General features: G+C 37.4%; 1 protein-coding gene across 3 annotated transcripts in view; it reads left to right on the top strand.

The window, feature by feature from the left end:
* CTNNA1 (catenin alpha 1) overlaps nt 1–21,484 on the top strand; it is a 294,712-nt gene that overhangs the window by 176,178 nt on the left and 97,050 nt on the right. For all 3 annotated transcript variants that reach the window (XM_045819887.1, XM_045819869.1, XM_045819877.1), the window contains exons 4-7: nt 595–761; nt 1,299–1,418; nt 10,838–11,107; nt 13,673–13,876. In XM_045819887.1, the coding sequence (XP_045675843.1) occupies nt 595–761; nt 1,299–1,418; nt 10,838–11,107; nt 13,673–13,876 (761 nt within the window). The remainder of the gene's footprint in view (nt 1–594; nt 762–1,298; nt 1,419–10,837; nt 11,108–13,672; nt 13,877–21,484) is intronic.

The raw sequence follows: 21,484 nt of genomic DNA, 5'->3' as shown, positions 1-21,484 counted from the left end.
CCAGGTTAGACCATAGTTTACTTAACTAGATGCTTGTTGTGGAGCATTTGAGCTGTTGGCAGTGTTCCACTATGAGAAAAATGAGTGATTCAGTGACTGAACTCTGTCTTCCACATACCAGTGAGTCTGTTACTGTTAGAGCTGTGCACATAGACAGTTAGGATGGTTAGTGAAGTGTGGTGCTCCTACATAATGGTTGCTATATTTCTGTGTAATTCTGTGGATGTGAGGGTAAATTTCATTAGATCCTTTCTTTTCTCCCACTCAAATCTTGGATTTAGTTTTCTTAGGATACATATAATGTTCCTTTTTTGAAAGGAGTATTATTACATCACTGGAGAGAAGTATTTTTCAAGACTCTTAATGTATAATACCAAATCATTTTCTAGGTATTGTGCTTTTATAAGCAATATATGAGGGTGCTTTTCTTAGTAACAGCTCTAAAAAAAAAGAGAGAGAAAAAGGCAACCACAAAAATAAAAAAAAACCTTAAACTAAATTCCATGTATGAAATATACAAAGTTTTTATTTTTTGAAATGTAGACCAGCTATTTGCTCATTTGTGCTGTTTGTTTTCTGCATTCTGTAAAACAGGTGATTTGATGAAGAGTGCTGCAGGAGAGTTTGCAGATGATCCCTGCTCTTCCGTGAAGCGTGGCAACATGGTTCGGGCAGCTCGAGCTTTGCTGTCTGCAGTTACCCGGCTGCTTATTTTGGCTGACATGGCAGATGTCTACAAATTACTTGTGCAGCTGAAAGTTGTAAGTACAGGCAGGCCTATGTCTGAAATTATTTTCAGTAGCACAGTGAGACTGCTGCTGGCCATACTTAGTTCAGCATTCCTGGGGATTTGGATTGGTTTTGAACTTGATTTACTTAAAAGGACCAGGAATGTTTTTGTTTAATTTTCACTTACTCCTTTATTCCTAGCGTATGGCATACGGCTCTACTATGAGCCTGTGTTGTCTTGGTTTTAATGAAGAACTTATAGCAAATGTATTGTTTGACTCTTTCCCTTCTTATTTTAGTGATTAAACATTTTCTTGTTCCAGTTGAGTTCCAGAGTTGAGAAACCAATATATGTTAAATTGTATCCTTTAAACAGAAGTCAGTCATACTGTCCTTTCCACCTTTCATAAAGCTCCCATGTAGTAGCTTCTCAGATGTTTGAGTGCCATGTAAACTAAAGAGAAAGTTTGGATTGCTATGTGTGTTGCTGTTAAAAGGCATAAAAAGTTCTTTATATATAGACTTACATTGTTCAGAATTTTACTTTTGGGGGGGGTTATGTTTAATAGGTGGAAGATGGTATCTTGAAACTGAGGAATGCTGGCACTGAACAAGACTTGGGAATACAGTATAAAGCCCTGAAACCGGAAGTGGATAAACTGAACATCATGGCAGCTAAAAGGCAACAGGTACGGTGATGATTGGGGATATATTAACGTTTATATTGTTACCTAGTGGGGAAGATTTATTTTACCTAGGTTTTCTGAAGTTAACAATACCTTCCTCTGCTAACATTAAAACATTTAATTTACATGCCCTGACTGGTGTGGCTCAGTGTGTTGGGCATTGTCCTGCAGACTGAAGGGTTGCCAGTTTGATTCCAGGTCAGGGCACATGCCTGGGTTGTGGGCTGGGTCCCAGTTGGGGGCATGCAGGAGGCAGACAATGGAAGTTTCTCTCTTTCTCTTTTACCCTCCACTCCCTTCTCTCTAAAAATAAATAAATAAAATCTAAAAAACATTTAATTTACAAGTATCTTTTTAGTATTTTTAAAATTAAGTTGTATCCATTTTATACTCCTATTTTCAATCTTGTAAAAATTTTCCTTTAAAGTGTCACAGGTTCGATTCCCAGTCAGGGTATATGCCTGGGTTGCAGGCCATGACCCCCAGCAACCGCACATTGATATTTCTCTCTATCTCCCTCCCTTCCCTCTCTAAAAATAAATAAATAAAATCTTTAAAAATTTTTTTTCCTTTAAGTAGCTAGCCAATTTGCGATAGTGTAGGAGGTGATAGTTATATTGCATTCATCAATTAACTTGAGTTGGTAATGGAGTTTAATTCAGATTTTTTAAAAACCTTAAACTAGTTAAAATGTAATGGAATTCTATATCAGAAAGTATCTCCTCTCTTTCAGTATTTTTCACTTAAAATTTTTAGAAAATGTATTGATTTTTAGAGAGAGAGAGAGCGAGACAGACAGACATCGATTTGTTCTACTTATTTATGCATTCATTGGCTGGTTCTTACATGTGCCCTGACCAAGGATTGAACCTGCAACTTTGGCATATCAGGACAATGCTCTAACCAACTGAGCTACTTTGCCAGGGCTTATATTTTCACTTTTTAAGTATATTTTAGATTCACAGGCTTGGAGTCTGTGTAGGTGGAGAGCCAGTTAGTTATACGTAGATTTCCAAATAGTCAGAGGGATTAATACCTGTAACTGCTGCACTGTTCAAGGGTCAACTATATTTGTTATTAATCACTGTTAGTAGTAGTTTCCATTATTTTGGGAATTTGTGTTGTGTGCCATGTGGATCAATGTTCTTGTTTTTAAGCTTTGCTAGCTCTTTGGTGTCTTTGCTGTTGAGATGCTTTGAAGTCTTCCCTGTACCCTTCCTGTGTATTAGATGTGTGTTCTGTAGGGGAGATGCATATGACAATGTTCAGCTTCTTACAACTTCCATAGTCCTGATCAAGCCTTTAATTCTTATTTTTAAAGAAGCTATGAAAATAGGAATTCTTCTTATTATTAACCAATACCTATATTAGTTAGGATATTTTACACTGCAGTTCATAGAAAAGCCAGCTCTAAAACTACTTGAGCAGTGGAGGATTTATTTTCTCAGTAATTGGAAGTCCCAAGTTAATGTTTCTGACTTTAGAGTTGTTAAATTTAAAGGCTTTGCAGTATCATCAAGGATCCAGGTGTTTTTTTTTTTTTTTTTAATTTTTTTAAATTGATATTTCAGAGAGAGAGAGAGAGAGAGAGAGAGAAACATTGATTTGTTGTTCTACTTATTCACATATTCATTGGTTGATTCTTGTATGTGCCCTGACTAGGGATTGAATCTACAACTTGGATTATATTAGGATGATGCTATAACCAACTGGGCTACCTGGCCAGAGCAAGGATCCAGGTTCTTGACAATTTCCAGCATGGCCATCTTCAGTGGGTCTGGCACTGGGTGGCTGCTAAAGCTCTAGACATGACACTTATACACATAGTATGTCCATTGAGAAAAAGGGAGTATTCCAAATGTGTGTCTATAAGCAAGCAGTCCAGGAGCCCCTAATACATTTGCCTTAAATCTGAATTGTGTAATACTGCCATTCCTCACTGATCATTGGTAAGAGGAAATCAGTTACTATGTCTGACTCAGTAATGAAGATCTTCCTTATAATCTGGAATGGAGTGGCCTTCCCAAGGATAGGAACACCCGACAAGAGCTCTGACAAGCATGAGGAAAATGGGGTCAACACTCTAAATGTCCATATATGACAGCCTCAGCTTTGAAGACTTCTTAGTAACTTTCATTTGGTTATATTTACATTAGTATAACAACTCTACCCTACAGGGTTGAGAGGATTAAGTTAAATAATATATGTTAAGTATTTAATATAGTACTAGGCACTAAGTAGGCTCTCACCAGTGGGCAATTGGTGAATAATAGTTATTGCTCATATTTCAAGCTATAAGATGTGATCAGACTAAATCTGCACATGTGCAAGATCCTGGTTTTATATCTCTAGTACTTAATTTTACACATGATAATACAGCATTATCATGGTATACTGGATTTGGTATACAGTCTCAGTAATAGTTAGTATATGCTCAGTGTACTTTTAGCATCTGTCCTGGTGTTGGCTTACGTCTCAATCACATAAATCTCAAGTAATTTTTTCCTTTTGCTGTGGCTTATTGCTCCTTAGAAGAACTTGTTATAATAGTATGTTAATTCTATTAATATGACAAGTTGGCCAAATTATGTCTAAAATTTATTTTACTTAATGTTCTTGATATAAATTCTTATTTGAATACCTGAACTAAATGTTAGATATATTTAAAAAATAAAGTTTGGCAAATAGTCACACTGTTTTAAAAACTAGTCAGATCGTGGTTTATGAAGACAATATTATTTGAGAATATTTAGACTGACATTGTTGCTTGTCTTTGTGAAATGATAGAATAACTAAGTCAGTGATGTTCTTGAGATGAAACATAGTAATAGTCCAGAATTTTGTATGCTTTTGGAGAAACTTACTGGAAATGCTACCCAAGTTTTAAATCTGTATGCCATGAATCCATGAAGAATTTTTAAAATATAATTTCTGATGTAGTAATAAAAAGGTAGTAAATTTCAAACATTTCCAAAATAAGATGTCATAAAAATCTTGAAGATATTAATTAACATGCTGGATGATCTTCTGTTTGTCCTTCCATATGTTTTCTGCTCTTGTTCACCCTGCTCTCTGTCCCAGGAACCTCACCTATCTGGACTGCATCCAGGGGCTCCTTTGCTTTGTGGCTCTTGGTTGCTTTGGCCAATAGGAGCACCTGTAGGAGATCAGAGGACAAAGGAGAGTGAGGCTAGGGTTTTATTCCCCTGGCTCCCACCCTGCTGGTTGTTTTGGGTGGCTAAAAGCCATATCCTTTGTCTGAGGTATTCCCCACATACCTGGTTCCCTGGTTTCTGCTAACCACAGCCTCCTCTTGTCTCTTAAGGCCTACGTGGTCTAACAACCTTGTGGTTTCCCTGTATTTTGTCCATACCTTTGTGGCATAGTCCCTAAACAGTCTTTGAATTACCTAGTTTGATTTTACTATCTGTTTACTGCTCGTATCTTGAGTGATACACATTCCCATTTTAAAGTTTATCTTGGGTTTGTAGTATGTCATGGTCATTTATAGTTTTCCTTGGGCCTAATTCTTTAATCTCCTACAGTAAAATCCATTCACTAAGCTGGCTGTAGGCCCCTGTGTGCCTCCTGTTCATAAAATGGCCTTTTACAGGATCTGGGCCTTGGTATCTATTCCTATAAACTAGTGTTTTTTGGGGAGAATTAGAGTGCTACTCCTTTCTTTTTAAAATCATCACCTGAGGATATGTTTATTGATTGGAGAGAGAGAAAAAAGAGAGAGAGAAACATTGATGGTTTGACTCCTGTTCATGCTCTGTCGGGCATCAAACCTGCATCCTAGATATGTACCCTGACAGGAAATCAAACCTGCAGCCCTTTGGTGCATGGGATGATGCTCCAACCAACTGAGCCACTGGCCCAGGCTAGACTGCTACTCATATCCTAAGGTCCCAGCCTGGTGGAACCTTCATTTTTCCTTTTGGATATTGCTCACTGGCCTCCTTCAGTAACTGGCCCATTTTTCTGTATTTTCTGGCAGGATTTCCTCTATTGCTGTATGCTTAGCCTCCTGGACTTTTTTCTGTCCCCAGGCATGGCGTGTAATAATTTATCTCCTCATTGAGCCTCTTATCTTTGCAGACAACACTGGTTGAGAAAGGGGTATTTTCCTCAAGAGCAGTATTTGGGTTCAGTGTGTGTACTGGCTCCCTTAGCCTCTCTTGTATCATTTAAAGCAGCAGCAGCCACCTGTTAAGGAAATGCTAAATGTCGTAAGGTCCTCAGGCTCTCTGGAATTTACCTGTTCGTTCTTAAGGTTTTTCTGAGCCCAAACATGTGTAGAAGAGTTCTCCAGGGGCAGGGGATATTGTTCCATTTATCCATCTACCTGCCCAAGGCAACCTGTTTTTTAAAAATAGGGAGGAAATCTGCTATGGCTTTTGGCAAAGTCTTTCACATGCTAAAACTCACATCCTTACACATCCCCTCTCCCCAGCTTTTTTGGGGCTCCCTAGGAGTTTACTCATAGGACCTGGCTGAACTACCATCTGGGTGGGGACTGTTTAGAGACTGGAATCCACAAAACTAGGAGTTCCCTTCTAGTGAGAGATGCTGCTGAAAATAATAACTCTAAAAGGTGTTTACAATGTTCTAAATTCTGTTATAAGCCCTTTATAAACACAAAGCTCATTTAATCTTCACAAAATAGTATGGATAGGTACTGTAATTGATCAGATAGTAAGTTATATAGATGAAGGAACTGTAGCACAGAGAGGTTAAATTTTGGCAAGGTCACTCATCTAGTAAGTGGTTGAGCCACATTTTGAGTTGGGGCTCTCTGGCTCCAGAGAACAGGGGTTTTGTCTGTTTAAATTGCTATTATTTATCCCTAGTGCTTAGAACATTGCCTGTATATAGTAGCTCAGTACATATTTATTTAACAAATGAGTGAATAAGTCACTTCTCTGTACTACACATCCATCTTGGAATGGAATTCTGATTATGGCCCAAATCTATTTCTTGGGCTAGAATGTTATTGGCTGACTAGAAGTATTGAATTTCTATGAGGCTACAGGCTCTCCTTTGATGCTAATAGTAAAATAGATGTGGCAGAGATTAGGATGGGCCAGCATCAACTAGTTCCTGAGAGGAGGACGGACTACCTCTGCCCCACACTGTCAACTCTGCTCGTTAAGGTATTTGTAAAATTTTAATTCTTGTGAGAAGGACTACCTCTGTCTCACATTGTCAACTCTAGCTCATTGACATATGTGTAAAATTTTCTTACCTAGTCTATGTATGACTTCCGTGATTATTTTTCTGAAAACCTGAACAGACGCACTGGTATTGGATAGCACTGCCAGTGTTGTATGTGTTCATTTTCTGGACTGACTGGGTTTGACCATGTTCCATTTCTTTAAGTATAGTCATTTGAGTGCAAGAGAAGACACCTGATCAAATGTGTTCATGGCTATAATTTTATATTGAGAGGGAAATGAGAGGAAACTTTCCCTTGAATTTCCAGCTCTTGGTAAGAGAGAGTCTTACAGATTGCTTAAAAGTAAGTTTCTGATTCTTGGTCACTGCATGTGATGGTTAGTTCACATTACATTGAAAGCAGTCATTCCTTCCTTCTGTTTTCTGTTTGTTCCTGGGTCTGCTTGAAACATGACTGAATTGGTGAAGTTAAATCAGGAAGGTTAAAGTAGATAAGGGACTCTAATTTCCTAAATATTCTATTGCTTAATAGCTCACTTTTTTTCACTAATCTGGATTACTTACAGGCATTATATATCTTGAAAAGAATACTTATGATTGATCATTATTTTTATAGTACATAGTATTGCCTGTGATTGTGTTCGTTTTCTTATTTGTACTTAAAAAAACTAGTTTCTTAGTGCCACAGCAACAGCAGTTCTAAGGAAAGTAGATGCTTTAGCAGTTAGTACAAATGATAATATTTGCCATTTTTATCATAGAATAAAATATATTATTCCCCCATACTTTGTAAATAGGAATTTATTCAGAGATACAGTGTGGTATGAATAAGACATTTAGAAAATGTCATACAGAGCACGTGCTTAAGCATAATGGTTAGCCTTAGCCCCATGTCATAGCTTGAGTTTTGAAATTATCAACAATTCTTTAAATCCACGGGGCCCCGTTTCTGAATGTTTAACCTAATGTAGTCTATGGAAAGAAGGTAGAAGTTTATCATACCAGTCCAGGCAGTGGTTTTAGGAATGTCAGGCATTAAATGGTAATTCTGACACTATTAACTTTAGGTGACCACAGGAGTCTTTGGTGACCTTTATAAGAGGCTGTACCGATTAGGTTATAGGTGTTTAGGAAGAATGTCAAAGCTGATTGCAAAATATTTTATAAAGCATAGCACAAGTGCTTAAAAGCAAATGCCTCCCTAGCAGACTTAACGTCCTCGAGGTTGTGGTGAGGGCAAGACATTTAGAAAATGCTACGTGGAACCTGTACACCAGCTGTTGAAGCATAATGGTTAGCCTTAGCCCCCTGTCGTAGCTTGAGTCTTGAAATAATCACTGATTCTCTAAACCCACAGGGTCCTGTTTCTGAATATTTAGCCTAATGTACTGTGCTACATGTGTTTGGAGTGCTGTGAGCTATTACATGCAAATTCCAATTCCAATTGAGAAAAGTATTCTAGGAGGAAAAGAAAACTGTCATATTAGACAAGGTTTGAATAAAGATGCAAATCTAAAATATATAGTGAGATGAAGTTTCAGATAAAGGGAGCCAGTTTGGTGTCTCTAATGCTTAATTAGGATCACATCTAGAAAGATTAGCGATTAAATAGCTGGAGTCAGACTTTGAGTAATTGACTCTGGTTTTTCTAAGTCACTTTGCTTTTACATATTTACACATATAATACTTATTTTTAACACATTTAAATTTGTACTCTTAAGATTCAGTCGGTGGCATTAACATTGAAATTCTATGGTTATATAGAGCTGGAACAGCTCTGGTGGGCACTTACAAGGCCTGTCCAGAAAGTATCCAGCCACACACTATGAAACAGAAATTGATTGAAGAAGATACAAAATACAAGAAATATCATACATGGGACAATGACGCCTCAGTCCCCTTCAAAGTAGGCACCTTGAGACCTCACACAGGTCTCTCAGTGTATCTTCTACTGTTCAAAACACTGCAGAACCCTTTGCTGGAGTCACCATTAGCTGCCTATCATGTTTTCCTTAAGTGGATTGACAGTCTGAAATCTCTTTCCTTTCAAAGGTGATTTTGGTTTTGAGAAAAGCTAGAAGTTGCAGAGCGCCTAATCTGGACTGTAGGGGGGCTGAGTCACCTGGGTAATTTGATGTTTCGCCAAAAAACTGTACGAGACATGATCTCTCAACTAATGAAGAACATTGAGGTAGTCCTCCTTATAATTGTTTGGCCTGGAGGGGTGTACTGGTAATGGACAACTCCTTCCCAATCAAAAGACACAGTTAACATGGTCTCGATCTTGGTGCAACTTTGCCGCACTTTCTTTGGGCATGGAGAACCAGGCGACTTCCATTGGGACAACTGGGCCTTCGTTACTGGATCATAGCCATAGACCCATGAGTCATTTCCGGTTATGACCTTCATTAAGGAAATCTGGTTCATTGGCAGTGGTTTGAATCAAGTCATTAGCACTGAAGCACCATGTTTCTTCTGCTCTGGTGGTAGAATCTGCAGAACGAATTTTGCCATGACACATTTCATGCCAAGACCCTGCATCCAATCTTGGACACAGTAGTTTTTGGAATCCCCAGATCAGCTTCTAGTTCTCACACTGTCAGTCACCGATCTTTGTTGATTGCAGCCTACATATTCACCATTCTCAGGAGTTCTGCTTGTTGCAGGCCTTCCAAAACATGGATCACTTTCACCAGATTCTCAACCATCTTTGAAGGGTTTGTGCCAGACTTTTATTTGCACTGCTCTCATTGCATCATCCCTGAAAGCCTTGTGAATGAATCATCTGAATAGTTTCTGCAGAGGACTGTTCAAGCTTAATGCAAGATTTGATGCAGATTTGTTGCTTTACTTGCTCAGCCATTTTGAATGTGATGGCCACACGGTGCACATGCTCATTTCAGCAGTGCCTACCACCCCTGCTGACTAAGTATAGTGAAGTTGTCATTGTTCATGCATGTGTATTCCAGTCCACACACCTTTGCTGCCAGGTTACACCGATGTCATGCAAACCATTCTTATTATATTAACAATGGCTGGACTTTTTCCGGACAGACCTCTTCTGTGGTGGTGATCTGCATTTACTGAAGACTTAGCATTTTGATCCATATTTATTAAAGACTTACTGACTGTATTTTTCTCTGTATAATGCACACTTTTTTGCCCAAATTTTTGAGGGAAAAATAAGGATGCACATTATACATGAGTGTAATGGTTGCATACCATAAGTATAATAATCCATGCATAATGCACACAGAAACATGGGTATACATTATACATGACAAAATATAGTAGTTCTTTTCTCCCTTTGAGTAATTTCAGTAACAGTGGGATATCAGAAGTACTCCATTGTCATCTTATTGTTGGTATCTTTTGTCACTACACATAGCCACCCTGCTTGTCTACTAAGTAGAATCTGGTAGTGGAGACTATGCCAGGAACCTCAAATCCTTTTAACTGTGGATTATGTTGTAATTATGGGGTAGAGGAAATTGAAAAAGGGCGGTTTCACTTCAGACCACATGTATATAGAGTATTGCAATGAGATATACACCATTTGATTTAGTCATGGAGCACATGAACCTCACTCAGCTTTGTGCCTAATGACCTGTGTCCTAAGGTGGTCTTTTAGGTGGGAGAAGGGAAGGGAGAAGTTGTATACTTGGGAGAACATCTGGCTGATTTGCATAGTTTGTGTACAGCTGTGATAGCCCCTCCCAGGTTTCACAGAACTCTTGTAATGAATTTTTATAACTTAATAAAAAAATCCTCATAATCTTATTTTGTTTAGATATGTCTCTGAGTGATTTTTCTATTTTGGTTGGACTACTACAAACATATTTATATAGTTGTAATGAAGATGCTAGTCAGTTTTATGTTTTACTTTTTATTTAGTTCTGTGCTTTATATGCATTGTGCCATTTAACCCTCAAGACAATTATGGGAGGTTCTGTTATCGTTCCTATTTTATGGAAAGTGAAGCTGACCATGGAAAGTTGAAATAAGATCACAATAACCAGGAAAAATTAGAGTTGGAGATTGAAATCCAGGTCTATGTGGTTTGGAAAGTTTGAATTCTTACCTACCAAACCATACTACCTTGATGAACTTTCAAGCCAGACTTAATGAAAATGTTGTGTTTAATTAGTAGAAATTCTGACTTTTTAGTATATACTGACAAAGTTTTATATGAATAGAACCCATATATGAAGACTGTTTCAATTTCTTGTTTTTTGCTCTTGTAGGAACTGAAAGATGTGGGCCATCGTGATCAGATGGCTGCAGCCAGAGGAATCCTGCAGAAAAATGTTCCAATTCTCTATACTGCATCCCAGGCATGCCTACAGCATCCTGATGTTGCAGCCTATAAGGCCAACAGAGACCTGATATACAAGCAGCTGCAGCAGGCAGTCACAGGCATTTCCAATGCTGCCCAGGCCACTGCATCAGATGATGCCTCCCAGCACCAGGGTGGAGGAGGAGGAGAACTGGCATATGCGCTCAATAACTTTGATGTAAGTTATGCTTGGGAGGAAACTTCAGGCTGTTGACCATCCCCTAAGTTAACAGATTTTTGGGGAAGTATGATCAAGGTTTATAATGAAAGCTCAGTTTCTACTTAGACTTGCAATCTAAGTGGAAAGAAATTTTATGAATCATCAGTCTACTTATTTTAACTTGGTCTCAAGCATTTATCTTTTTTTAGTTTGAATTAAACTTCTGAATTCTTTTATGCATCTTGTGTTTCCTATGAGGTCATTCTTTTTTATTATTAGGCTATTACAGTTGTCCCATTTTCCCTCCTTTATTCCCCTCCGCCCTGCACACCCCCTCCCACCCGCATTTCCCCCTTTAATTCATGTCCATGGGTCGTACATATAAGTTCCTTGGCTCCTATGAGATCATTCTTTATTGAGGATAAGAATTTAGTTCATTTCAAACAAGATTTTAACCTTTTGGCAGATGTGAAGCTATGAGAGATACAGAGGCAAACTGTACAGTTTGATGGGAGATACAGACACATCATAAATAACTAAAACAAGTGTCATCATAATCTTATTTGTCTGCCTAGATACACTTCTCTTCTTAATTACTAAATTGTAATAATAGACAAAATTTAATCATGTGAAAGCAGATTTAATCATGTGAAAGCAAATTAAATGCTTTTGTAGCATAATGCCATGTAATTACTTTTTATAGATGATGCCTGTATATTCTGTGTACACACAGAATATATGTATCTAATCTTTAATGGTTTTGGTGGGTTTTATGTTTTTAAAATTTTTACCCACAATGCCTCCTGGCTTCCCGTATATGGTGGCGGTTTAATATTTAACTGTCTTTAAAAAAATTTTTTTTTAACCAACTATTGGGTTAATATTTTTTTTTCAAGTAATATAAGGGAAAAATGCTTTCCAGATGGCAAGCATCTTTTCATAAGTAGGGGAGAAGGCAGCTGTGAGGCTGATGTGGCCCCTGGTGAAAATGAGTTTGATGCCCCTGTTTTAAAGGAAAGAATCTGTACAGTGGAGTGTTTTTTTCTTGTTGTTGGTTTTGTTTTGTTTAAACATTTTTTCCTTGCCATTACCTTTTCTTTCCTTTGTCTCAGCCCTTTACTTAAATTGTAAAAAACAGTGTTAAGCCTAAAGACCATGGTGTTAGAACTGAATTTTTATTCTGGAACCTTAAGCATTAATTTACTTTATAGTATAGCAAACTGTTATGATGTATCTTATAATTTACTGGCATTGGTGCTTTTCCTGCTCAGATTTGACAGTATTGAGTATTGGCCTCTTTCAGAACAGTAAGGGTTCCTTTTGGCCCTAAGCTGAGTAAAATCAGAGGCCACTTAATTCATAAATGAGGGGGTTGGACTGAATGGTTGCAGGTGGATTGTAGCTCTATGACTTTTTTAAAGTTCTGTGACCATTCATTCCTCATTCCTGTTGGTCAGAATGCATTGTGTGTTTTGTTTTAACTAGTGAAATCTGGCTGTAACTTAGTGCAGCACAAAAAGTGATAAACTAAAATGTAGGTTAATAATGAACTCAAGGTATTCCATGTTAAATTTTGAAACTGAGGGTTTTACTGTAAGGGAAAGAAGAAATGTACACTTATTGGGAAAGGGCAAGCTTTTTAAGAAAAACCGTGGCATTTAAGTTGAAATCAATAAGATCATAGTCCCCATGAAGGAAAATTAAAGGCTAAATATTTGCACAGACATTTACTAATATAAAGATAAATTGTATCAAGTGAAGAAGTTGGAGAGAGACCAATAGCTGCTGTTCAGGGGGTATTGATATTTGACCTTGAACCTACAGCTTACTTGTGACCTGAACTCATTCACTGGTAAAGCTGGGTTTAAGTCAATGGAGTGAAGGGAAGACAGAGAAGGAGAAAGATTTATTCTTATTGGGGCAGTTGATGTCACAGATTAGTTTTGTTGGGACAGATTGTTATTATCTCTTATAGATAGGTCTTTGAGAAAAGAAAGTCTTGAATATAGACAGGTAACGATAAATTTAAGACTGAATTGTTCATAACATTTGATGAGATATGTAAGTTGAGGGAAATGTATTGAAATTGATTATAAATGCATTCTTTTTGGAAACTCTGAGAATAGATGTCACTGTTATTAATTTTTTTATGGTGAAACAGTTCTGCTAGTGTCATGTAGCAGTTTTATACTCTATATAGAAAAGGGAAAGCTAGCTTTTATTTTCCTTGTAATTCTCATTTGGTAACAATTTACTAATACTATATAGGCTGGCCTTTAGATCTTCAGATTGAGTAGTTTGAACATGATTTTTATTCTGGCATACTTTTGTTTGCCACTTGTGATACCTTATCTAGGTCCCACTCAGCTGGATAGTACTGCTTCCAGGGCCTTCTTTGAGAAGTGATCCATAGGCCAGCTTGTATGGGATGGCCTCTCATCTATCAAGGAGTATAACTTTCTTTTGGGCATTGTAATTTTTGTGTTAAATGTTGATGTTTCTATAATCAGAACTTCCTTTACCTCCTCAAACAATGGAGGGAACTGAGATTAGCAATAACATTCAAAAATGCTTTTTCTGCAGAAACAAATCATTGTGGACCCCTTGAGCTTCAGTGAGGAGCGCTTTAGACCTTCTCTGGAGGAGCGCCTGGAAAGCATCATTAGTGGGGCTGCCCTGATGGCTGACTCATCATGCACTCGTGATGACAGGCGTGAGAGAATTGTGGCTGAGTGTAATGCTGTCCGCCAGGCTTTGCAGGACCTGCTCTCGGAGTACATGGGCAATGTGAGTTATCAGAACTTCATTTTTGAAATAAGAAAAGCTTTCCATGGTAAATGTTGGATCTGAGATTTTTTTTAACTATAAATGGCAAATATGTCCTTGACTCCTAGACTCTTTTGGGTGAGGCAAAATTTTCAAGGGATACATAAATGGTTTTCTTTTTTTTTTAATTTTACTTATTTATATTTAGAGAGGGAAGGAAGGGAGATAGAGAGAAAGAAACATCAATGTGCGGTTGCTGGGGGTCATGGCCTGCAACCCAGGTATGTACCCTGACTAGGAATCGAACCTACAACACTTTGGTTTGCAGCCCGAGCTCAATCCGCTGAGCTACCCCAGCCAGGGCGGTTTTCTTTTTTTAGAAAAGATTTTGTATATTTATTTTTAGAGAGAAGGGAAGGGAGGGAGAAGGAGAGAAACATCAATGTGTAGTTGCCTCTCACATGTCCCCCACTGGGGACCTGGCCCGCAACCTAGGCAGCCACCCTTTGGTTCACAGCCCACACTCAATCTGCTGAGCTGCACCAGCCAGGGCCATAAATGGGTTTTTGTGTGCTCCTTTCCTCCTCAGCTTTTGATCTTGAAAAATTTTAAACTTACAAAAAATATTATGAGCACTCATCTATCTTTTATCTAGACTCACTGACGCTTAATAAAAGAGTGCATGTTTGTGTGTGTAAATATTTATATGTGTCTATACACAACCTTTTTAAAAATGAAGCACTTGAAAGTAAGTTGCAGACATTGTGTCACTTCACATCTAAATATTTTCAGCATCCATCTCCTGAGGATAATGACCTTCAATGTCCCTAAAATTCTGTGATCACATCTAGGGTGGTCAATTAATTTTGAGCAAAACAAAATGCTGAAAAAATGTGTATTTAGTTGGTGAAATTTTTTTTTCATGAACCATGTAGAATGGCAGGTTGCCAGGTAGAGCTGTATTGGGTAAACTGAGTAGTGTTTTTGAATTTTTAAGATTTGGGTTTAAAAAGCAGTACTGTGAAATTTGACACCTGACTTTTTTTGTCATAGAAAATACTGGTTGATTTTTTTCCCCTGCATTGTTGGTGCCTTTCTTTTTCCTTCCCTAATCCTCCTTCCACTCCAGTTATTTAATGCTAATTTAAGGGTTACTGTAGTTTAGACCTTGTACCCAATGTTTTACTGTGGCAGAGAAGAAATAAATGAAATAAAAATTAAATAAAATAATTTTAAAGGGAAGAGGAACACTACAAATTAGTTCTCACTAGTGATTCTTGCCTGTTTAATACTTTTCAGGAAAAGATCTTCATACTTTCTAATTTGTTCATTTTCCATACATCATCTTTGTTTACTTATATGCCTGTGTAAGTGAACAGATTATAGTAGTGAGTCATGATGGAATTCCTAGGGTGAAGATGAATGCCTTCCTGTGTTTATCTTATTTCTTCCATATTGTGAAATTAGTGAAGCATATTGAACTTTTTAAGTCACTGCCATATTTGGATCATATGCAGTCTACCACAGAAAAATGAGATTAGACGTTTAGATGTTTGGAAATGATGGTTGGTAAGTCAGTGAAAATGTAGGACACATTTAAAAATCCATATCTAAGCTAGAAAATCAAAATACTAAAAACACATAATTCGAAGACTGGCTTACTATGGTGGAGATTTACACGTGGACACAAAGGACTCGTGGTACATATGTGTCACTTGTCTGCCATGTCATGTAGTGCTGAAGTGGTGCAGAAGTGTCCGATGCAGTTATGATTGCAAAGCCACTTTAAAAACAGCCTTTGGTGGTGGAGAGTATGTGGTGAATCTGTTCTCATTGCTCCAGTCTATAAGATACCCTTGAACCTTGAGGTTGGTCAGATTTCATGCCAGTCATCCCGGTCATGAGCAAACTTCTGGTTTCTCCGTAAAAAGTATCAGACAAATAGTACTTTATTTGGGCATGGATGTAAGTAAAGGTGGGAAACACTCATTTATACTGAAGACATGGAGACCATAACAGCACACTTACATTTTTTTATGTAAGTGAAAACTAGAACAATGATTGATGCTTGATTTATGGTGGGGGTTTTGAAAGAAGTGATCTTGACTCAGAAATAATACATTTTAGAAGATGTCTCTGGGCATGTTTCTCCTAAAGATAAAAATACTTAATTTCCTTGTATTAACTCATGTAGCAGTGAGCAGGCTAGGTTCTGTCAAAAGTGATGAAGTAAGGAAAAGGGGGAGAACAATGAAACACACCTGAAAACTTAGAACAGTGAAAGGGTCGGCAAGAAGCAGAAGCAACTGTGGGGATATATTGCGTTTTCTGCTCATTTAGTAAGCCTTCGAAAGCATTGAGACCCTCTAATGACAATCAGAACTTGACTGGTAGTGTGTGCCTGTCACTCAGTTATGAACTGAGTATGTGTCACATGCAAAGTAATATGCTGAGCGCTGTATAAAAGGAGGAATGAGGTGGTGTTTCCTCCCTTCTGGAACAGACTTGGCCAGTACAGGGCATTTATTGGGAATGCTATCCTAGGTACTGCTAAAATTGCAAGGAAGATGAGAGTATTTCTAGCTGGGAAACCCAAGAGGACTTTATGGAGGATTTATTTTATATTCTGTAGATTGAGCTCTAGCTTGATTTTTAAAAGATGGTTCAGTTTAAGTTTGGATTATTTCTTTTGAAAAATATTAGGCAAGTAATTATGGTATGTAGAGAATTGAGACAATCTTGATGAACTAAAACTGGTTTGCCACATGGAACTTTGTAGACAGAATATGGATGGATGGTAAGTCCAGAAGAAACCACGTATTTTTACTTTTTTCATTTCCTGGATTCTCCCAGTAATGTCATTATTCTTTATAGATACATACTCTCAAAATGTTTGCATAATCTCTTAAGTCTGTCTTCCTTATTCTGTGTTGTCACTTATCTAGCTAGATTGGTTTTTACCTCTAAGGCAGTGGTTCTTAACTTTGGATGCACATTAGAAACCCTGGGGAACTTTGAAAAATCCTGATGTTTAGGTTGTCCCCCAATTAAGTCAAAAATCACTGCATTGAGGCCTAGGTATCAGTATTTTTAAAAGTTCCCTAAGTGATTCCAGTGTGCAATTAAGGTGGTGAAACTGCTCTAGTGGTTTATTGCATTTGTTTTTTTTCTGTTTCCACTGCTGTTGCCTTATTTCAGGCTCTATTCACTTTCCCTATTTTTCAATCTGTTCAGGCTAGTCTGAGTTCATGCCTTTGGTAGGACATTGTGCATTAAGTTTTTTAAATTTCCTTCCCAACTGTTTAAACCTAACATGTTCTTCCTCAAGGCCCACATTCTCCCCACCCCCCATCTCTTTGTTGAAGGCCATTTTAAACTGTGCCTTTCTTCATTATTTCTTTGCTGTTTGAAGTTTCGCACCTAACCGTTTACTTCCTTGAATTATTATTGTATGTACTTTATGTAACTTCTACAACTCAGTTTTAAGCATTTGAAAGATAGGAACTGTTTTTAAAATATCCTTTCAGGGTGTATGTAGTATAATGCTAGAAGAGGTACTCAGTAAGTGTTTGCCTAATGAACTCATGCTGACTTGGGAGAATTCATAAAATGAACAATTTTGGATATTCATAGTGCTAAGGATACATTAACAAAGATTCTTGCTCTTTCTGGTTTACATTCGAGAAGGTTATGGGGGAGGAGGCCATAGGTGGTTTGCCTCTCCTTCCTGTAGATCTTTCAGTACACATATGACATTTGTAGAAAAAATTAAACCAGATACTCTGAAACAAGTAGTGAGTAAAAGTGATATTTTAGATCAGAGTGGATTTAAATTTAATTCTAACATCAGATGAAGGCCAAACTCCCTTTTAAAGGCTCTGAGGGCCAGGACTCTAGCAGCCTTAATGGTCCTGCTTGAATTGCTGTTTGAAGAGCTGCAGGGTATTCTTGGCTCTGTTGCTGACTTGCTTTAGGATTGGGGATATTACTGTTAAAAGTAATGCATTTGACCCCTACTTACTTAACATGGAAATGCCTCAGATTATTTAGTAGATCTTTGTAGTTCCATAAATGACTTTTAAGTTTCCTTGAAATGAAATGTGGTTATTGTGGTAAAGTTTAATTTGTTCCTGCTCTGTCAGCCTAAGGTTACTCTGCCCGTGAGGGTTCTGGAAAAAGAAAAACAGCTTGAATGGGTGTTGTAATCTTAAAAGATTTAAAAGTAAATGACTTGAATTAAAAGGAAATGTAATTGAATTTGAAAAAAGTTATTGCTACTTTGTTTATTTTTTTATAATTGAAAGTCATACACGTGCATTAAAGTACTGAACCACCATTACTGTTAACATTTAGGGATATGTATTTCCAGTTCTTTTTCCTTTCTTCTATGTAGGTGTTTCTTAAATCTAAAATAGTTTGACCTTCTTAATGTTCTCTGCATATAAACAAAACATGTAAATAGGGCTCAAACTATTAGGTTAATGGGTTAAAACAGACTTTTAGGTTAATGGATTAAAATTTTTGTTCTTAAATATGTAGCTGACTTTGGAGCCCAGTTGTATGTTATAATGGTTCTCTCAAGTTGTTTCAGTGCCAGTGAAAAACCTCCTTTTGAAGAGCCCTGCACTTTATACAGCTGAATTCTCTATTTAACATTTTTCATTCTGCTGAGGAACATGCCGACTCTTAATAATTTTCCTTTCTCCCTTTGTTAGGGCATGTGCTGTGAGTTCTTGCAATAGTAGAATGTATGGGGACCAAGTACATCCATCTTCAACTCCTGACTCTTTAAAAACCAAATAAACGCCCCCCCCCAAAAAAAAACCAAAATGAAAGCACTTAACACAGTGTCTGAAACATAGAAGACCCTCAGTCTTTGAAATGAATTTCATTTGGTTTTGGCCTGAGCAGCCTTCGTGGTTGCCTGTTGAGTGACTGGAGTTAGGATTTAGAATTGGTGAGAAGCTCATAACTTCGGGCTTGAGTAGTTCTAGCTCTGTGTGATCCAGCATGGTAGCCAGTATCCGTATGTGGCTGATGAGCACTTGACATTTGACTAGTCTGAATTAAGATGTTGTAAGTACAGACTACACAACAGACTTCAGAGATTTAGTACATAGAAAAGGATATAAAATATCTAATGTCTCATTGGTAATATTTTAGATATATTGGGTTAAATAATAAATTTACTGTTTTAAAAAAACTTATGGCTACTAGAAAATTTTAAATTATTTATATAGTTTATGTTTCCTGCTTGCATTATATTTCTCTTGGTAGTTCTGACTACCAGGTAACCAACCAGCTAAGGAAAGTAGATAGGAGTTTAACATCAACTTCTTTATAGCTTGTCCAGAAACAGTAATCCATACATATAGGTATCATAGCTTATATTTTTTTATAGCTAAAACTATAGTTTTAGGCAGAAGAAAATTTGTACAGCTTAGTACCTGGTGAGAATGGTGCTACTTAAGGATACATTTTATCTTTGTTCTTGCCCCGAACAATAGATGCAATGGTTGTAGAATCCTGGAAGAGGAATGCAGTAACTGGACATTTTTTGTATTGGATTGGCATGTATTTGAGGGGGTTCATTATGTTAATATATCAAGTATAATATTTTTATTTGATTTGAATAATAGTTTGACATGGAATGTATAAATAGGGTGCAGTTAATGTTCACTTTCAAAGATATATTGTTATTGTAGTGAAGGGAAGCACTTCATTTAGATGCTAATCTCTTCTCAGTTTTGCAAATGACTTCCTGGAATCACTTTAGCACAGCCAGAATTTCCCAGCCTTTGAAGGACTCTGCGAAGAGCTTGCTACGGCATTATTTTATGGCTGGATTTTCTTATTTTCAAAATTAGAATAGCTTAATATTTTTTTCTGATCACAGACTGTGTTTATTACATATCACTTGTAATCCTACTACCTATTTTTGGTGTATAGCATTCCAGACTTTACTCTGGGTGTGCACACGCACACACATGTTCTTTTTCTTACTGTTTCTTCTTCTTTTTTTTAACAATAAAAATAAGGATTATCTGTGCCATTATACTGCTTATCATATGGTAGCTATTGTAATAAGAGACATACATTATTGCTTATTTTACTCCGATAATAACCCTTACTGAATTGCTATTTGCTTGAAAATACACATACGTACAGCTGACATTTGAACTCAAGATTTCTGTGACATTTCTGTGACCTGAAAGTCTGAGCCCTTAATACTGTTGTCATTGCTCATCTTTGCAAGTTAGCAATACAGTTTTAAGTCATCATCTTTAATGGTTGGTGGCATTTTCCACTGGAGAACTTTATAAATGTTCTGAAATCAAATGCTCCTCACTAAATAAAATAGAACAATGTCCAGTATAGCTGCTTGGAGTGAGCAGAATGAGAAAGCTTTTTAGCATATCCTCCCATTCTAAACTCTGGTATTAACTCGTGTCATAGGTGTTTGAGTTGGCTCTGTGATATGCAACTACAGGGGCTGAGTTTTGTTATATAATATGCTCTGATTTCTATCTTTGTTTGAACCCATGGGTTTACTGCACTAGATATTCACTTGTATTGCTGGTCCATAGTTCTGTAGCATTATATGCCTACAATTTTATCGATTGTTAGTGTAAGCTTTTCTGTGAGCTGCCTTGCGTATTTGGGAGAATTTAGATGTAAATAGATGTTGCATTGAATGCAAAATTGAGCATATGTAGGACTTGCTTCTCTTGACAGAACAGCATTTATTTAATTTGAATTCCTTATTTGTCAAAAATTAATGTGTGATTTCTTTTATGGATGAGAGGTTTAAAAGAGCTTCTTAACTCTGAGGAAGACATCTCACCCCAGTTATATTTTGTATTGCTTTCTAAGAGGTTTGAGATACTTCCTATGTATATTACTCTGGCATTATGAATTGCAGTATTTAATAGCCAAGTTTTTAACCCTTTATGTGCAAAAAGGTGCATGTTTATATATTACATGAAATGGTACTGGTCTAATGGAGCAATAATGGAATGGTCTCTTGAAATCAGAATGATGCAGACATGGAAACCTGCCCAGGTTCATGCTGCAGATGGATAGGGTTGTATCCTCCACAAGATTGCTGTTATTGTTAGATCAGTGGAGACAGACTGGACCTTGGTTCATCAACACTGGTGCTTGAGTTAGGAAATTCTTTCTGGCTAGGAAAGAATTCAGAGCCAAGACTCAAACTATAAGAGAAAGTTTATATAAAATGTCACAGAGGTAGAAGAAGTGAGTGGTAGAAGAAATGGGCTTAGGAAGCAAGTTAACAGAGGTAAAAGAAAGGCTCTTGGAGTTTAGGAAGGAGAAGTGTAAAGGTACCGTCCTGGGTGGGGGTAAGGAGAGGGACCAGAACGGCACAGGTGTACTCCCTATAAAGGTGTGTCCTTTCACGGTAGTGGTCTCCACTGATTGGTGGGCTCTAGGGCAAGGGGTCATTAGCCAGTGCAGCTGGTCTTGGGGTCAGCCATGGCATTGCTTTTCTGGTTTTGCTGCTTTTCTGGGTCTGGAGGTGAAACGCAACTGTGAGCTAGATGTATTTGATGTAGGTTAGAACCTCATTGTCCTGGGGGCTTAATGCTTAAGGGCTATTCTCCAGCCCCC

This window comes from Phyllostomus hastatus, unplaced genomic scaffold (genome assembly GCF_019186645.2).
Source record: "Phyllostomus hastatus isolate PE091 unplaced genomic scaffold, TTU_PhHast_1.1 phas_contig_150, whole genome shotgun sequence".
Classification (NCBI taxonomy): domain Eukaryota; kingdom Metazoa; phylum Chordata; class Mammalia; order Chiroptera; family Phyllostomidae; genus Phyllostomus; species Phyllostomus hastatus.
This window is presented reverse-complemented; position numbering and strand designations above follow the sequence as displayed.